The sequence below is a fragment of the Bidens hawaiensis genome, unplaced genomic scaffold, assembly GCF_021521415.1.
Source record: "Bidens hawaiensis isolate Kalapana, Puna unplaced genomic scaffold, B.hawaiensis_p1.1 tig00000369_1, whole genome shotgun sequence".
NCBI classification, from domain to species: Eukaryota; Viridiplantae; Streptophyta; class Magnoliopsida; order Asterales; family Asteraceae; genus Bidens; species Bidens hawaiensis.
In genome coordinates this window covers 4,306,681-4,326,333 of record NW_027491028.1, presented here as the reverse complement: position 1 = coordinate 4,326,333, position 19,653 = coordinate 4,306,681, and the positions used below count along the sequence as shown (strand labels likewise).

The 19,653-nt window shown below is 30.0% G+C and overlaps 1 protein-coding gene across 1 annotated transcript; it reads left to right on the top strand.

Moving 5' to 3' along the window:
- The first annotated feature begins 388 nt into the window (after positions 1-388).
- On the top strand, positions 389-1,151 carry LOC143623827 (uncharacterized). Its single transcript, XM_077094647.1, has one exon. The coding sequence runs from the start codon at positions 392-394 to the stop codon at positions 950-952; it is 561 nt and encodes a 186-aa protein (XP_076950762.1). The 5' UTR covers positions 389-391; the 3' UTR covers positions 953-1,151.
- Positions 1,152-19,653: the final 18,502 nt, after the last annotated feature.

The following is a 19,653-nucleotide window of genomic DNA, read 5'->3' as shown; positions in this document are numbered from 1 at the left end:
AGGAGGGGGGGGGGGTTTGGGATGTTTTCTAAAAGGAAACTATATGTTGGTTTGAATTTTTTTGGTTAAATATTACTTGAACCATACACAATTTTGAGGGTATAGCTAATGAGTGCCCCTTTGTCTACGTAGCAGCTAATAACAATAACTTTTATATTTTTTAGTTACTCCACTACATGACTTAGTCTTAAGTGACAAAAGAAGATAGTTAAAGGGGGTACCCATGCAAATACTTCAACTCCCATGAATTCAAGGAGGAGAAAAAAGTCATTTCAAAGATTACAAAGATATCCTCTGTCATCCATTTCAGTTGTCCTTCTTCACACTATAAATCCACAACACGCCCTCCATCCACCATCACTTAACCTTCCATAATCCAAATTCCAATCCAATGAAGAAGAACGAGTTAACCAAAAAGAAGTTCAAAGGAGTAAGAATGAGAAGTTGGGGTTCATGGGTATCCGAAATCCGAGCACCTAACCAAAAAACAAGAATATGGCTAGGCTCACATTCCACACCAGAGGCTGCAGCCAGAGCCTATGATGCAGCCGTCTTATGCCTCAAAGGACCATCGGCTAACCTCAACTTCCCACCTCATCACTACCACCATCTCCACCACACCACCGCCGCCATATCACCAAAGTCTATCCAAAAGGTGGCGGCTGCAGCTGCAGCAGCAACAACAACAAGTGTCACTAATTCATCATCTTCTTCTGTGCATATTCCATCCAATGATCAGTCTTTAGTTTCTACTAATTATACTACAACTGATGATGATGGAAGCTTGGTTGGAAGTGAGTGTTTTAATACAACAAACATGTATGAACCTTGGTATAATTATAACGATGTGATTCAAGATGGATCAATGTCGTGTGATCCTTTGTGGTCTTTGATGGTTCAAGATGTTGATGAAGAAGGTGTTGCTGATATTCCTCTTTGGAGCTTCTGCTGAATTTTTGGTGCAGTGGTGAAATTTGATGGAGATATTAATATTTTATTAATTAATTAATTAATTAGTATTAGTTTATAGCTTGGGTGATCTTTCATATTAATTTTTTTGAAGATCGTCATTTACTCAAAATAATATTTGATAAAGTTATTGTCATCGATAAGTTAATTCAATTAATTAATTGTAATATATTAAGGTTGACTATTAATTTATTATTGTGTCATTGTATTATTGTAATTCTTGTACAGTCATCGGCACTTTTTACTTTTAAAAAGTGGAATTTGTATATTGTGTCTTAAAAATACATTCTAACAATCAAACTTATAGAGTTTGTTGAGTATGATGGCCATTTTTTTTCCTTTTTTTATTTTATATATTTATTTGGGGGTGGTTGGGGTTGACTGTTTGAAGCATCTAGCCTTGTATATTTGTGAATTAGAACTTATTAATGAATCAAACCTTGTAAATTTTGACACTAGTTTAATAGTTTCACACACCCTTTCAATGGTTTAAATGTTTAACAAATTGTTTAATGGTTTTGAGTGTTTAACACACCTTTTGACTTATCATGATATACATTTACATCTTAAAAGTTAAAATGAGAGCACTTTATCAAAACTAGCCAAAAACTCAAAAAGTCACCCCTATAATCTCCGCCCCTTAACCTTGTGATACAACCTCCTGCCCGAACATTTTATGCACCTTTGTGTTGGTGTTATATACTAACGGATGTAAACAAGTTGAGCCATTTATGAGCTTCTTGATATATATGTATAAAAAACTCAAAAAGTTAAATTTTAATTAGCACAAGTTCAATACTAAGTTAAAGCTCATTTTATAAAGAACTCAAACATAAACTTCATACATGGAATTTAACTAGCTAGGCTTGTGAACTTAAACGCATCTATTTTTTATATCACTTAATCACTATAATAACTTTATTTCATGCAATAAATATATATTACATAATAAATATATATCCCATATAAGTTATAATAAAAATAACTATATAATTTATAATTAATTAGTAATACATAGTTTAAATAAACTATGACTATAATTAGAGGTGGCAAATGGGTTGAGTTGGGTCGAACGAGTCATGGGTTGAAATGAGTCATGGGTCAAAACGAGTATGAGTCAAAATGAGTTTAGGTCAAAACGAGTCAATTAAAAAAAAGATTGTTTTGGTTTGGGTCAAAATAGGTTAGGGTCAAACCGAGTTTTGAGTTTTTTTTTGTGTGAACGAGAATAACGGCGGAAACATTTTAGTTTTTTTAGATTTTTCGTTTTTTGCTTATATTTTAAGTTATGATTTTTTTAATTATTTTTTTTAATTTTTTTAGAGGTTTTCTATTAAGATCAAAAACTCTAAAAAATATTCAAAAATAATAATAAAAAAATTATAACTCAAAATATAAATCATAAACAAAAAAAGTAAAAACACTAAAATGTTTCATACGTTGTCCTCGTTCCATAAAAAAAATCTAAAATCGAACCGAAACCGAAAGAATCGACGAAAATGAAACAAAGAAACAAAAAGCCAAAACCGGACCACATCAATCGAAATCGAAAAAATCAATCAAAATGAAACTAAAAGAATTCAAACCGAACAAAAACAAAACTGAAAAAACGAACAAAAACGAGTCCGGAATCGACAGAAAGAAACCAAAACCCAACACGTCACGGGTGAAAACTCGTGTAAATTGAAACATGAACCGAACCCGTTCCGATCTGAAACCCGTTTCGTGCCGAAACCTGTCTTGTACGAAAACCCGTTCCGATCCGAAATATGTCACATTTCCTTAGGACACTAACCCACATCGACCAATTTCTTTGAACTTGTCAACCCATTTTGACTCGAAAATAAAAGGATGGAATTTCAAATGACTCATTTTGACCCATTTATTAAAAACCTTTTACCCAAACCAACTCATTTAGCTTTTAAAATAACTCAAATTGACTCATTGGAAAGGGTTTGGGTTAAGATTGCCACCCCTAACTATAATATATAAGAATATAAATAAACGAAGTAATAATAACTAATAAATAGTAGACTAACTGACCCAACCGAGCTCAAGATCAAGTAAATCAAACAAGCTGAGCTCAAGCTTAGACGGGTCTGTGCACAGCTTGGCTCATTTATCCCCTTAATTGGGTTGGCACCGAGAAGGAGCGAGATGAGCAACCACCCATATGAAATTTTGTATGTTAACACTTGATTATATATTTCAAGATTGATGAATGGTAGTGTTTTATTATGTTCGAAAACTTTAGACTCATTCATTTACAAACTTTTATGATGTTTATACAATTTAATTGTGGCCTTTTATCTAGGAATGGTTGAAAAATTTCTTGAATACTAATTATGAAAGTTGTTGAATTCAATTATCACTGTGTTATTACTTGGAAAAATTAGAAACTTGTTATGGTTTATCTTGCTTAGTCATGACATAATCTATGGTTTGTTGATACAAATGTTTAGGATGTTATCTTTTTTAAAGATCATGAATATTATCTGAATTAATCAATCTTAGATGGATAGTTATTACTTGGAAAACTTAGAAACTTGTTATGGTTTATCTTGCATAGTCATGGCTACGGTTTGTTGATACAAATGTTTACGATGTTATATATTTTTAAAGATCTTGAATATTGCCTAAATTAATCAGTCTTAGATGGATTGGATGTTGTTCATATAGTTTTTCCAAAAGATTGTCATATTCGATGTTTGTGATTGAATTAGAATCGATGCTTTCATACTTCACATGATTATCTCACTCATGCTTATTTGTATGACTTTAGGTGATTAGTTTGTATTATTCATGCTAGTTTTCCACAAAGTCATTAGAATGGTCATATTTAATTAGAGATTATTCTATTTATTAAATAGTGAGTTTATCACATGATTATTAATATAATCATCAAAAGTTAAGTGGATTTAGGTTAGGGTGGTAGCTTCTGTTATCTAATTATCTTGTTGAGCCATTTATGCACTTAATTTATTATTGAGTTATAAATTAGTTAAAACAAAAAATTCAACTTAATTTACTTGGTTAAGTTGTTTACAAAGATAGTAATTAAATTCGCCGTGTTCGTGGATTGATACTTGATTCTTACTAATGCTTTACTACCACTTGATAGACACACTTGCCTATTATGTGTGTTATTTAGTTTAGAAAACTCATTTTAAAACCCTGTATTGGGTGAAAATCTCCATAAAATATATATATACTTCGCACACATCAATGTGTGACCTGCTGCTATCCACGGTCGATGGGATCGACAAAGTGGATCAACTGTTTGATCACCATGCGCACAAACTTTGTGTATGTGATTTTTGTTATAAATAGATGGCTTGTGTAAGCTTTATCCTCACCCTTTTGCTATAACTAATACACATACTTAACAAATACATATCTCTCTTGATTAGAACATTATTCAAGCATTAAACTGAAGAATAGATCAAGATCAAAGAAGAGCATTAAGAAGTTCTACAACATTTTTCACACGTTCTTGTAATATTGAGGGGACATCATTAGAGTTTGTCGTAGTGATTTATTAAGTTAATTGTTCATTATTGTGTTTATGATTTGAGAGGGAAACATTGTCTTGTTATAGTGTTACATAGTTTAATTGAGTTGGGAACAATATCTTGATATAATGAATTTTAAAGGCTTGTAAGATGCACTCAGAGGTAGATGCTTTTGCATAATTTTCTTCTGATATCGATATAGTTACTCAGTATCAATTGGTAAGAGGTCATGTCACACTCCAACCTAAGGCGGAAATGTTGGGGCGCGAACTTATTGTTCACGGCTCTCAAGGTACTATCATGCAATAATTTGAAATGGCAATATCTATTAAACTAAATATTCAAATAATCCAAACAATTTCAAAATACAAGTACAAATCATTAAAACAAAACAAATAAGTTCAAAAAGTCTTGAAATATTATGTCTTGATATTGTTCTTCTAACTTAAATCAACATTTAAATATCTTCCAAACCTTGCATTCAGTTCAATCTAAAACCTGCATATGCGTAGAAAATAGATATATATTTTGTCAACACTAGGTTGAGTTAGTAAAACACCAGTTGGTTTAATACAATATAATATGAGAAATATAAGCAAACTGTCCTTATGAGATATACAATCAAGCCAAATGAGCAAAATAAATGAGTGTCGGTAAAACTATCGCCTTGCGAAGTGGGATTTGGCTACTACGACGGTTGTATGATCATACTAATATTTGAATATGATGGACCTCTCCAAATGCATTCAAAATAAACAAATTAACATGTAGCAAGTTAGGCACATAATTGATAGCACACAAGATTAACAGTTGCTAGTGTGAATACTAATAGTAGGTAAATATTCTAAGTACGCATACGTCCCCAAAAGTTTGGAAAACAAGTAAAAATGAGGGAAGTGATTACTCACCTTATCAAATAAGCAAATGTATGAATGTGATAAGAACAATATAAATCTACACGTCATGCTCGCCGAGAATTATCAAGTATAAATTTTAAGCAAAAGTGATAACGAAGAAATACTACTAATTAATAAAGGGACTAATAAAGATTTGAGATATGAATGGGTATTTGTGTATTTAAAATAATTTATATAAAGTTTATTTTATAAAGGTTATTAAAATATATATAACTATCACAAAACTAAATCCTTTTAATTATAAGTATTATTTTTTTAAAGTTGTAAATAATAATATATAAACACTTGTTTATATAACTCTTGACCAATATTTATTTTAATATGTAAAATAATAAGATATATCTATGGATTATGTATTTTAAATTAAAAACCTTTAAATATTCAATATTAATACTTTTAACAATTTAATACTTATTATATATTCTCATACACACACACACACAACTATATAAATATATATATATATAACACATGTAATTATGTGGTTTTAACAAGATTCGGAAAAACGACTAGTTAAGATGTCGATTTTAATAAAATATCAATTAATTATTATATTTATAATATAGTTTAAATAATTTAATGTATTAATATAATAATTTTAATTGTTTTTTTTTACCAAAAATAACCCAAAAACGAGCTGGGGGGTGGCTCGAACCCCGCGCCCCCAGCCAAGCAGGCCCTTAAGACACACACAGCAGCCATGCGAGCTGGTGTGTCGGTTGGTTTAAAGATGAGAATGTTCATCTAAAACCAGACAGAAGCAAACCAGTTCATATACTATGAACCCTAAAAAGATCAATCAGTCAAAATCATTAATCGTTTGGCCGATTAACCTTGGGGTTATTGAAGAGGGTTGAATGACGAACATAACCATATTAAATAATACATTTAATAATGTTAAATTGGGAGTTAAATTGGCCGATATGCAGACGGCACAAGACAGACCAAGAGTGTAACAACTCGGGTTTTTCATTTATGTATTTCCCAACCCGTTTTCATTTTTTGGGTAAATTTTAATCAACAACTCATCGCTATTATCGAGCTAATATTATTTTTATTATTATCGTTATTATATTTAATATAACTTTGGTATATATTCAATTTACACCATAGACTAAACTTTTACCCAACTGTATTTCCCTCTTCAAACTTCAGGGACTTACTTGCAAACCTGCCCAAAGTTATTATATCTCATCTTCACATAGACCCATTAACCCAAACCACAACCCGGAAACCTGTTATGAACCCAACCTGCGACCCATTTTGTATTCTTGTAGCTTAATCTTCGCGTTTTAGTTGGAATTTATCTTTTTAGATCGTTTATACGCGTATTATAACTAACACTATTAATTTAATTGGGAAACAAGATAAAATATTCGTATTGATTGATTAAAACAAACCGTACTAACTTAATTATCAGGATACAATATAACCAACATTATAATCCAATTAAACGCCGCTGTACCATCCTCATACCATCGCCAATCATACCCCCAATACTAATTTGTTTATAGTGACCTTCGTGTGACCGTTCTTCGTCGCGTTTTAGGCGGCTTTTGTTCGTTCAAATTAGCCTTCAATCTAGCAATGGTTCAGGTAATTACCACATGCAACATGGTCGTTTCAATGTGTATCTCAAAAGCCCTAACGTTAATCAAACTTAAAACAAACGAATGGAATGATTTGGGATTTGGGGTTCATAAGAATTGGGGGTTTATCTGGTCTGTTATACTTAATTTACTTTTCTTATTCTATAGCCAACTGACCACTTGGTTCAATTGGTTGTTTGTGTGTTGTTTAACTTGTTGAACCGGCCAGGGGCGCGGGTTTGAGCTTTGTGGAAGCGGTTGTTCTTTTATTTTTATTTTAATGGTTTTTAAATGTTTGTTACAAATTATAATTAATATTAAATATTAAATAAATATTATGTTATTAAACCGACATCACTAAGTTATGTTTTTCTTGTCCATAAATCTCATTAGAAATTTTCGGTTATTATTATATACATATATATATATTATAATTATATATTAATAATAACAAACTTTATTTTATTAAAACCCGGCACTTCTGATTCACGTTTTCTAGTCGTTGAACGTCTTTATAAATTTGCTTGTATTAATTTTATATATTAAAATATTAAAACAATTGAGTTTTATTAAACAAACTTTATTGTTTCCATATATAACAATCACTTCTATGATTTTCTTAACAATTAAATAATTCAAAAATTAATTAAATTAATCAATAACCCACAATTAATTCACACACTAAGATATTTAAATCATTTATAAACTAATTTTTAGCTAAAACCGACAATTTTAATATTCAAATTTAAACCGAAACTAACACAATGAATATTCAATTTTAATATTCAAATTTAGACCAAAACTAACAACATAATTAATTCATATCCTTACTAAATGTATTTACTTTAAATCTAAATCATCTAAAAATAAAAACCGTGTAATAACTATTGTCAAAGCCTCAAGTATTAGATGTCCAATTTTTAAAATTTCAAATTTACACTACTTATTTGACCTCATCTTATACTTCGAAAACCATTTTAACAATGATTTCTATAAATTCGGTATTCCATATTCATTTGTTTATATTGTCCTTTTCACTCTTCTGAAGCTGTTATAACTTATAACTACGACTTTGGATTCAAATTTCTATCGTTTGTTATTGTTTGTAAGTGAAATTCACATATTAATTTAATTATATTGCGCTTATTTGGTCTTTTGGTTGTTATGCAGGCAGGTTAGCTTAGAAATTAGATGTATGCAAACTGGTTAGGTGAATAATTCATGTTAAAATTCCCGTATTATCAGTTCTACTTAAATATATTTATTTTGTTCTTATTGTTGGTGTACCTTGAATGAAACTTAATTATGTGAATTGTTGGTATTATTTGCAGTTCATCTTATATGTTGCACACATCTTGCTGCTACTTAGGTAGGTCAGATCATGAAGTTTGACGACCATTCAGAGACTAGCTCAAACCATGGTAGGACCTGGTCACCAAATGCGTGTTCTGATTGATGTAAGATTTCTTGAAATTCATATTTACAGTTTTATTTTTATATGTTGAGAGTTCCCTCTATTCATATTTACAGTTTAAGGACCATTTGGAGACTAACTCTAGCCATGGTAGGACTAGGTCACCAAAGTTCCACATACTCCTTCCAAGATTCAATAGACGTGTTGAAGGTTTTGAAATATGCGAAAAATTTGTGGATTTATTTCCTTATCGAAATTATTATGATAATTATTCCGATTACATCCATTGATAATTCTTACTAATATTTTTCAATAGTTCACTGTATCTAACATTAATTTATTTTTAGTAATTTCAATTTATGGCCGCCCAACTTGGTAGATTGGCTAATTGCATGAAAAAAGTATTTGACGGAAATTAGGTTGATTATGTTTGTTTTGGTCATTACGAATGTATTTTAGTTGTTAATTTTCTATCATTTTTTATTTTATGTAGCTCAGATAATTCATGTAAATTAATATGAACAACAATCTTTGTTTTCTGTGTTAAAATTTTTGAATCTTATCTTGAAAGTTTTAACAATTAGTTATTGAACTTTCAAAAAAAAATGGAACGTTTTTTTATAATAATATTCACAATTATTTATTTATGTTTTATATTTGATCAAATTTTAATTAGCATAAATGACAAATTTAATGTAGCTGGAAATTTTAAATAATTTGTTTTTTATTATACTCGAAAGTTAATAAGTTTTGTATTAAAAACACATTAATTTATTTAACCAATTTAATATGTGGTTTATTACTTATTTCAATTTTACATTTAAAAAATCTTAGATATTTACTACAATTGCTTATTTATTTTAAAATAGTCATCATCTTTAATTTTACTAATACATTCCAATCATTTGTAAATTAATTCTTTTTTTGTTTTTAAGAACCGAATTTAATCACTTTTTTTTTTTAGTTTTAATATTCTTCGATCTTAATAAACTTTACATCTTTTATATTTGACCAATTTTTAATTAGGCATAAATGTCAAGATTTATGTTTAAAATTTAAAAAAGAATTATCTAATGAATGTATTGTTAACTAAGGTCATGATGCTAAAGTGTTGACAATAATTTCGTGATAATTTAAAAAATTAATAGTATATTGTTTAGTTATTGAATTTTCAAGAAAAATGAAAAGTTGTTTATAATAATATTTACATTTATTTATATTTGTTTTTACAAAACCGAAATTGACGACTTTTGCAACAATATTTTGTAGTTATTAATAGTATTCAATGTCATCAACTTTTCATCTTTTATATTTAACCAATTTTTAATTACGCATAAATGTCAAGATTAATGTATACAATTGAAAAAAAAATTATATAATGAAATTGATAATAAATAAAGTGATAATGTTAAAGAGTTTGAAACATAATTTACTGCAGATTGCAGTCACTTTAATTAAATTCTAATTAGGGAATGGTCTCTATGTAATAAAACTAAAATTAACCGGTTTAATTTTAATTATCTATGTATTATTTTAATTATACTTAATTAGTGAAATTAGTACAATAAAACTTTATTGCTTCAATTTAACTTAATACATTTAACTAAAAAGTCTTTGAATCGATATAAAAAATTTTAATTACAAATAATTTATAATAAAATATACCTTTATTTATTTATTAATGTTGAAATGAAACTCATAATACCTTCAGACTTTAATTGTATATTTAATCAGGCTGCTATGGTTTATTTTGTTTTTTAGATTGTGAAGCAAAATGACTTTTTTTGTGAAATGTCGAAGAAGTTGATGGTAGGCTAATATGATTATAACATGTTCATGTCTTCGTTTGGTTTTTTAATTTAGGTGTATAGTAAGTTGTGTAAGTATTAACTTTTTATATACACAAGTTAAATGCTTAATATTTTGGTTACAAACTTATGTTAACTATTTGTGTTGGTTTAAAATGTTAGTTATGAAATTTTATGGTTGTTTATATGTTTTCAACCCATGTCTAACATGGGCTACTATTCTAGAAATATATTGGTGGGTTAGATACATTTACATAAATGAATTTATGATCATTTATGTCGATTCAAGTTAGCCGATAGTCTACATATCCAGTAGAGTAATTTGTGTTATTGTTGTTTCCTATGTAATATTTTTAATTTCCATGTCTTTAATATTTTTATGAACACCAAATATAAATAACCTACAATTGTCACTAAAGATAATAGTATTTGGTTTCCCAGTTTTCTAATTTTTCTGTTTTATGTGTTAAAATCCTTCATTAAGTCAGCAAAATTGAAACATCATACTCTACAAAATTCTGTTTTTATATTTATGTTGTTCATCGTTTTCATATGCTAACCATATTATATTATATTATATTGTGTTGTGTTGTGTTGTGTTGTGTTGTATTATATTATATTATATTATATTATATTATATTATATTATATTTGTTCAAAATTAAAGGAAACGAAATTTTTGGGGTCAATCAACGTCTTCCAATAAAAGAAGTTATTCAAACGGTTATTCATTTTAATATTTTTTTAGTTACCCTTTAAATGTTTTTTAAGAATGCATTTTTTTAAACGTGCAGCTTCAACGCTAAGAGAACTACTTATTAGCATTTTGAACGGTAACATTTTATTTTAAACGTGTTAATACACTATATTGTATTAATATAATTTTTTTATTAACTAAAATATAGTAAATAAAAATTAATATGTTATTAACTAAAAATTAGGCACTTGTAACAGAAAATTATAAACGATTTTTAATATATTTATTATTAACTACATTATATCTTTTTGATAAACAAAGTTTTAATAACAATGAATATATGTTTTCACATTTCTTTTTTCTATTTTCTTTTTTTAGAAATTATACGAAACATAATTTTTAGTTATCTAATAGTATTTTATTTTCTTAAAAACCAATTAAAATATGTGTTTTAATTAAGATGTGTATACGAATCAGTTTATGTTAATTAAAGGCGCAAAGATATTTCTCCATTATTTTTTTACTTATATTTGGTTTACTCAATTTATATTATTTCCATACTTAGCAAAAAAGTTCACCAATTTAGTTGTGGTCTATATAAAAAAATAGTTTTTTTTTTGTTTTTAAGTAAGATCATACCAATTATTTTTTTTATAATTTAATTGAACTAAAACTTTCATAAACACATTATGCTAAATAAAATCAAAAGACCAAAATTATTTGACTCATAAATTGGTTCTAAAAGTCGGTTTGCCAATAATGTTACTAAGCAATATGGATCAAAATAACGGTTTGTGTAATGAAACTAAATTGCGAGTAAATAATTTGGGTAGCCGTTTTGTTGAAGTAAAAGTTATCTCAGGTACTAATACTGGTTATCGCACTTATATAATTCGTTGTGGTCTAACACCTTCATATAAGAAACTTTCGTTTAAATTGAAGAAAATGTAGTTTTTCCAGTTGTAGTCTGTTTTGCAATGAAGATTAACAAAATTCAAGGTCAATCTCTAGCAAGAGTTGACATATATCTCAAATACCCGATATTTACACATAGACAACTATGTAGATTTATCAAAAGCGGAGAGTGGTGTTAAAATTTTTATATTAAACAAAGAAGACAAAGTTACAAATAAAGAATAAATATGGTTTATAAGAATGTCTTTTTTGTAGCGTATAAATTTTACATTTTTACCCTTTGATTATGTTTTCAAAGATTGTAATTTGAATGTTATTTGGGTTTATCTTTGTGTTTCACAATCATTTATTTTCGTACCAATATCATTTACAACTTTAAGTATGTTGTCGTCCCGAATACATATAACAACTTATGTTGTCCTTTCAAATGACATCTGTTTGTTCAAAAATATTAATATTTCCACCCGTGTCGTACACAGGTTAATAACCTAGTATGTGTATATATATATATATATAGCAAAGGGTAGTAAGGAGTTTCTTAGGAATTGTAAGAACCAATAAATTTTTGACATGTGGCATTACAACCTATGGTAAAAGAACAATTCTAGGAAACTATGCCAGTTATAATGGTGAAAGAGTAATTCTAGGAAACTATGACGGTTTTTAGTAATTTTAAATCTCAACCATCGATTGACATGATCCAATGGCTATGATTTATTTTTAGTCTTCATATGAAACTACTTATTTTTAGGATAACCCTTCCCTATATAGGGAAATGATCAAGAGAGAACTCATTCTTAGGGAGAGAACTAGAGAACTCCAAAGTAGAGGGTTATTTTTGTAACAATACAATCCAATCAAATTAACACTACACAGTCTGCTTCCCATGTATTCGTCTTCACAATATGTCATCACAAATGATGATCCAAATCAGATATTTGTTTGAATTGATGAGTGATTGATGATATAACAATGATTTCGAGATGACACAGGATAAATTCAATGCTCAATTTCATGATATAGTTATTTGATTTTCAGATCCAAGAACTTGAGTTCGTCGATGGTCAAACATGGACTGGAATCATCAAAATTATAGTTATATTAATGAAATTGAAGGTTGATTGGGAGACAGTTAATGATTCTGAGTATGCGTGTATTAATTTCGTTAATCAATGTGATGCTTTGATGAGTCAATTTGGAGAATTATGAACCAATTGTGATTAGGGTTACTACAATACTAATATTGCATATACACAGTACATCAGTATCTTGTATATGCAATACACCAAAACGGCATATGTGTCCCATACATCAACAATGGATATATGTAATGAATCGATAATACACTTGTATTACTCAAATATACTGTAACAATAATGCATATATGCAGTTCACCATAACCATGTACATGGGTTATACATCAATAGTGCATATATAAAATGCATCGCTAATGCACATATGTTTTAGTGTGTTATACGTCGTGCGTAGGTCAATTTGATGTGCGTGATAAGTCAATTCATGTTTGTGCATGGGTTTAACGCATATTGGATAGAGGTGTAATCATCCGGGGACAGTTCATACTTGACTTGTAAACTCTGTTTAACCGTATATGTGTGTATCACACATGTGCATTACATGGTTTAATTACTTGTATTATGTATGTTTTGTAAATTTTGAACATTGTATCTTTGCACTTCATTCAAAATATTTAGTTTACATATACTTCATGAATGCACCACATAATTTACAATTTACATACGTTCTAAATGTTGTATATTTGTACCACGTATATGCTTTAAAATAATTTATGATATATTCAACGTCGTGTATCACACAACAACTAACACCAACACATATAGTTAATTTAATATTCATATTCAAGTCGTTATTACACGTGCGATTTTTTAACAACTCGCACACAAACTCAAAGAATAATTCCATTTAATTTCATAAATTTTAAACATGCCATATAAACAATAACAAAACAATTCCAACTTATTAGTATACAAAAACTTCTAAAATATACTATTTTTGTTAATCCATTTGTGTTCTAAACCATGTACTCTTCTTTCCACCATCGGTTACTTTAACTCCGGCTTCTTTTCCAGCACATCATTTTTTGTAGTTTATACCTTCATTTCTTTATGATCTTCATCAGTTGCTTATACGTTAAAACCAACAGTTAATATTTATAATTAATACAATATTAGTGCATATATGTAATAAATTAGTACTACATATATGTAATATGTCATTATATACATGTAACAGATAATAATTACTGCATATTTGTAATACATAAACATTGCATATGTGTATTGTGTATATGTAGCGATGGAAACGACTCTGGTATCCTATACCTGTTTACAAAAATGTGTCACATACCCGGCCCATTACCAGTCGGGTATTTATCGAGTAATTATTCATCAGGTATCGGGCATACCTATGGGTGTCAAGTATACCTGTTAATTTGTTTAAAATTATACGCGAGCATTTTGAAGTACCTTTCCATGATTTTAGTTTTACATTTTTAGTAATTGCAACTTCAATACATCATAAAATATCAAATATAAAGATATTCAATGTTTACAAGTGATGACGCAAAGGAGGAGCAAATATGCAAATAAAAGTGGATTTTGAGTTTTAGTGATTGAAAAGTTGGGCGGTAGGGCAATAAGTGGGTAATTGAAGTTGGGATAAAGATACTGAATAGTCATTTGGCCGGAAACATATAGTACTTAGGTATTAATTGAAGTTTACGTAAATAGGAAACTAAAAATATGTAAAGTAAATATTTCGGGTAATTGGGTATATATGTTTCGGGTAACCGGGTCAGGTATCGTCGAATCCCATGCCCATACCCGAACTCAAACCCGAAAAAGATTTATTTATTGATCGCATACCTGGTCACATACCCGTTTACCCGGCCTAGACACTTCGGGTTTCGAGTATGCACGTCGGGTACGGGCTTTTTTGCCTTTCTTATGTATACGTCATCAGAGCTGCATATATATAAGCATCAGAACTGCATATACATTTAACGCGGTCCTAACTTATATAGACCATACCATTTAAGGTTGTTTCATCTTCATCCTCATCTTCCTTGCCGAACTCGTATTCACCATCTACCAATGTTGCCTATTTCACTTTATATGGTCGTTTTGACCACCTTTTGGTCTTTGTGACTGCAACATACATGTAATGTCATTGATACGAAAACTTTAATCACGGTAATATATGTATAAATTTCAAAACTTATTTATATTGTTAAGTCAAATTTTTTATTTTCATCATCATTTCCTGAACCGACCCCGTCCTCGTTGTCCAATAATCTTCCCTTGTTTCATTTTTCACCCCTTGTTGACAAGTACACATGTTATGCCGACCTAATTGTATTATAACGTGATGTGCATATCCATTCCAAACGAATATGCTCGATAAGATAAACAATTATATGTTGGCCTAACTGAAAAGCTATGCAATCAGACATATGATTTATGTACTGCGCACGTGCAATGTTTAACAATACATTCAAAATTCGACCTGATATCAGTATGCTATCATTCAATTAAAAACAAAAAAAAACATTGCATACGTGCAACAAACACAAATACATATTGTTGCGTCAAGTTAGCCATAATGTAATGTAATACATCTATGCAATGTATACCGATATGCTTGTATAAGGTAACATTACCATGTTCTGACAAACACATCTAAAAAACATCAATCATGCACTACGTATATGCAATCAAAAAAATACTAACTTATATCAATGTATTATTGTTCGATTTACGAAAAAACACAAAAACAGAGTATATTGCATATGTGAACTGATATAAACACAACAATCTCGATTTACAGACAAAACACACAATAACACCGTATATTGAGCCAATCTCGTGCAATACACCTATGATTCTTGTACTACATATGTGCAATCAGACAGATATAAGTCGGTATCAACACATTGTTACTCGATTAACATAAAAAAACACACATAATTCGATATAAAAAAACACAAAAACAGAGTGTATTGCATATGTGAATCGATATAAACGCAATGATTTTGATTTACAAACAATACACACAATAACACCATATATTGAGCCAATTCCGTGCAATACACCTATGATTCTTGTACTACAGATGTGCAATCAGATACGTACGAGCTTGTATCAACACATTGTTACTCGAATTACACACAAAAAACCCACACAATTTGATTTAAAAAAAGACACAAAAACAGAGTGTATTGCATATGTGAACCGATATAAACGCAATAATTTCGATTTACAAACAAAACACATAATAACACCGTATGTTGAGCCAATTCCGTGCAATACACCTATGATTCTTGTACTACATATGTGCAATTAGACAGATACGAGCTGGTATCAACACATTGTTACTCGATTTACACAAAAAAACACACATAAACAGAGAATCGACTACTATTTTTGCCGATTCACTGTAATACGAATGATATACACATGAAACGCAAGATAAGTCCTTGTAGGAAAGATTACCTGGTGGTGTTCTTTGGTGTAATCGACTGATTTCGCAATGAATCAGACAAATTTTGCAGGTTGATAGGATGAAGCCTAGGTTAGGGGAGATGGTGTGCGAGCGATATATATATATATATATATATATATATATATATAGAGAGAGAGAGAGAGAGAGAGAGAGAGAGAGAGAGCGCGGATACAGATATTTTGTATGCCCAATTTACTCTTTTCTTTTAAAACCCCTGATTTTTTTGTTTTTTTTCCACTCCTTTAATTAGTAAAATCAATAGATTTGAAGGAGTTCTCTAGTTCTCACATTTGTAGGAGTTCTTTCTAGATCTTACCCCATATATATATATATATATATATATCATTCTTTAAACAAAAATTGTAACAATCGTATTTTAAACGTATTAGTTATATTTATAACATTAGATTTTCGTTAAGTATTCCAAAAATATATTTTTGTTATATATTTTAACGTTTGTCTTAAATTATTTAATTTTACGAGTTATATTTATATATGTACACATCTATAATTGCATTATATTTAATATTATTTAAATAATCATATAATTATTGTAACTCATATTTATTTATATTTAAACTAATAATAATGTTTTCGCATTATCAATAATATTAGAAATTCAAAAATCAATTAATAAACATTCTAATCCCAAACATAATTCAATTCACATCAAAATCTTAAGTTACTAAATCACGTTATATCTTTATAATTAATCTTGTTACCATTATTTAACTAGGAATCCTTGACGGTATATCCCGAAGGATTTATCTTTCTCACATCATCATCTATATTCCGTTCACCCGATCAGGTGAGTAATCACTCCCTTTTTTTTACTTATTTAAATATTTTGGGGACATATGCGTATTTACAGTATTTATTTATTATCTAGTATTCAAAACCGTAACTGTTTAATCCTTGTGTGTATATCAGTTTATGCCTAACTTGCTATTTGCTTACTTTCTTTATTTTGAATACATTTCGGAGAGGTCCAACATATTCGCATTATAGCATGATCATACGACCGTCGTAGTAGCCATCGTCCAATTCATCTGGCATCGAGCTTACCGACAACTCATTTTTGGTAACCAATGCCCATTCGCATTGCAACAATTTAGCTTTTTCTTTATGGTTTGATTGATTGTTATATGCCATGGTTTAACTGTTTTTTCTCACATGAACAGTTTGCATCTTTCTTTATTTATTCTATATTATTATTCTAGTGTCTTAAACTGGTGTTTTACTCACTCAACATGTGTTGCTGATAAAATTTCTATTTTATACGCATATGCAGGTTATCGTAGGAATTTAATGCAAGTTGGTGAAGACATAGTGAAGAATTAAGCTAGAAGAACTTTAATCAAGATCATTAGAAATATAAATTTGTATTGTTGTATTTAGGGATTATGTACTTGTTTGTTTTTTATTTATTTGAAAATTGAATTTAATTAATAGATATTGTCAATTAAATATTGCATGACAGTACCTTGAGAACTGTGAGCAATCAGTTCATGCTCCGGCATTTTCGCCTTAGGTTGGGGTGTGACAAAGACCAGATATCAGATGGCCGCTATAATGCAATTAAAGGTAGGGTTTTTTGTTGGTGATGACAAAAGAAGGTGCAGACACGTATAATTGATTTATGATGATCAGAATAAGTATAATAACAAATTAGGTTTAGGTCGGTTTGCTAAAATGTCCAATTCATATAAAAAACGATCTTGCTTCCTAATTCCGAGTGTCGGTGAGCTCGATATGGTATACAGAATAATACGAGTGATTCAATTTCCAAGTTTACAACGACAATTGTGGTGCAAGGTATAATTTGGGTCATCGGATTTGTGAACTGGATAGGGCAAATGGGTTTGGGAAACGGGGTTAACGGTTTAAAATAATAAAATTAAGACAAATTTGCAATTAGGTCCTTCTACTATATAGATGGAAACAAAACAAGGTTAATGTAAGGCCTCGTTACCGGTGCCTCACATTTGGACGTTGGATTTACTCATAAACACAGTTCTAAATATCAGAGTTAATAAAAACTTTCGCGTAATAATATAAAAGTCAACCATTCATTACAAACATCCATAACTTGTCTTTCAAAAACATAACATAGAACATAGTATTTCAAACATCACGACAATCTCCAGATGTCAGCCTCTTCGGATCCTGCCATGTGTCTTCCTCAAGACAGCTGTCTCAGTCGATTAGCCTACGTGCATACTAAAAGTCAGCTACACTGAGTGAGTTCTAGTTAATCATACAACATTCAATACATTCATAACTACGTACTTCCATATGTACTTCATACTTTCATAATTCGTTCATATACATACTTACCTTCATACTTTATTCTAATTTCTACTTTACATTATTCTATTCTGCCTTGGATATTATTAGGGTCCGGTCCTTTTTCTGCCTCGGATATTATTAGGGTCCGGTCCCTTTTCTGCCTTGAGTATTATTAGGGCTCAGTCCCTTTCTGCCTCGAGATTTATAAAGGGATCGGTCCCTTTTCTACCTTGAGTATCATTAGGGCTCAGTCCCTTTCTTCTGTACCTGGCTATCTCTTACATTCCTTCCTAACATACATACATACCATTCGTATATTAAACATAACATTATAACTTGACAGTACGTGCAATATCCGAAGATCGTTCGCGTACCAACAAGCAATCATTCATACTTTATATACGTATCGTTCATATCTCCAAACTATCACCCGACGGTACATGCAATATCCAAAGATCGTTCACGCATTGTCAAGCATTCTTCTATACATAATCATATAAGGCATACACTTATCACTTAAGGTAAGTGTATTAACTAATCACATCGATTATGAACATAGCCCCGAAAACATAACAAGGAATAGGGCTAGAAACTCATCTGAACTTGATTACGTTCACCGTTAATTGTTATTCCTTTCCTTAGCTGTGCTCGACTACGTATAACAACTACACGTATCAATTTAACTATCACTACTCACATCGTGTTTCTAGTCTAGTTATAACCCTCAACGAACGGGGGTCCGGGGGGCAGCGCCCCTGGCAGCGGGGTCTAAAGGCGGCAGCCCCTAGCAGGGACCAAGGGGCAGAGCCCCTGGCTGGGGTCGAGCTGCCAGGTCAGCTTGGAAAAATTTTATTTCTATTAACTGTCTTATCACATTTTCCATTAGCATTTTGAATCATTAATTATTTTACTAAGTTAAAAGCTCAAGGGCTTATTTGTAATTAAATCATTCTTTACTAAGTCCAGGGACTGTTGTTGTCATTCCGTTAAACTTCGAATTCGTTA

What these genes read in the sequence shown, in the direction of transcription:
- LOC143623827 (XM_077094647.1), top strand. Translation starts at nt 392, where the DNA reads ATGAAGAAGAACGAGTTAACCAAAAAGAAGTTCAAAGGAGTAAGAATG.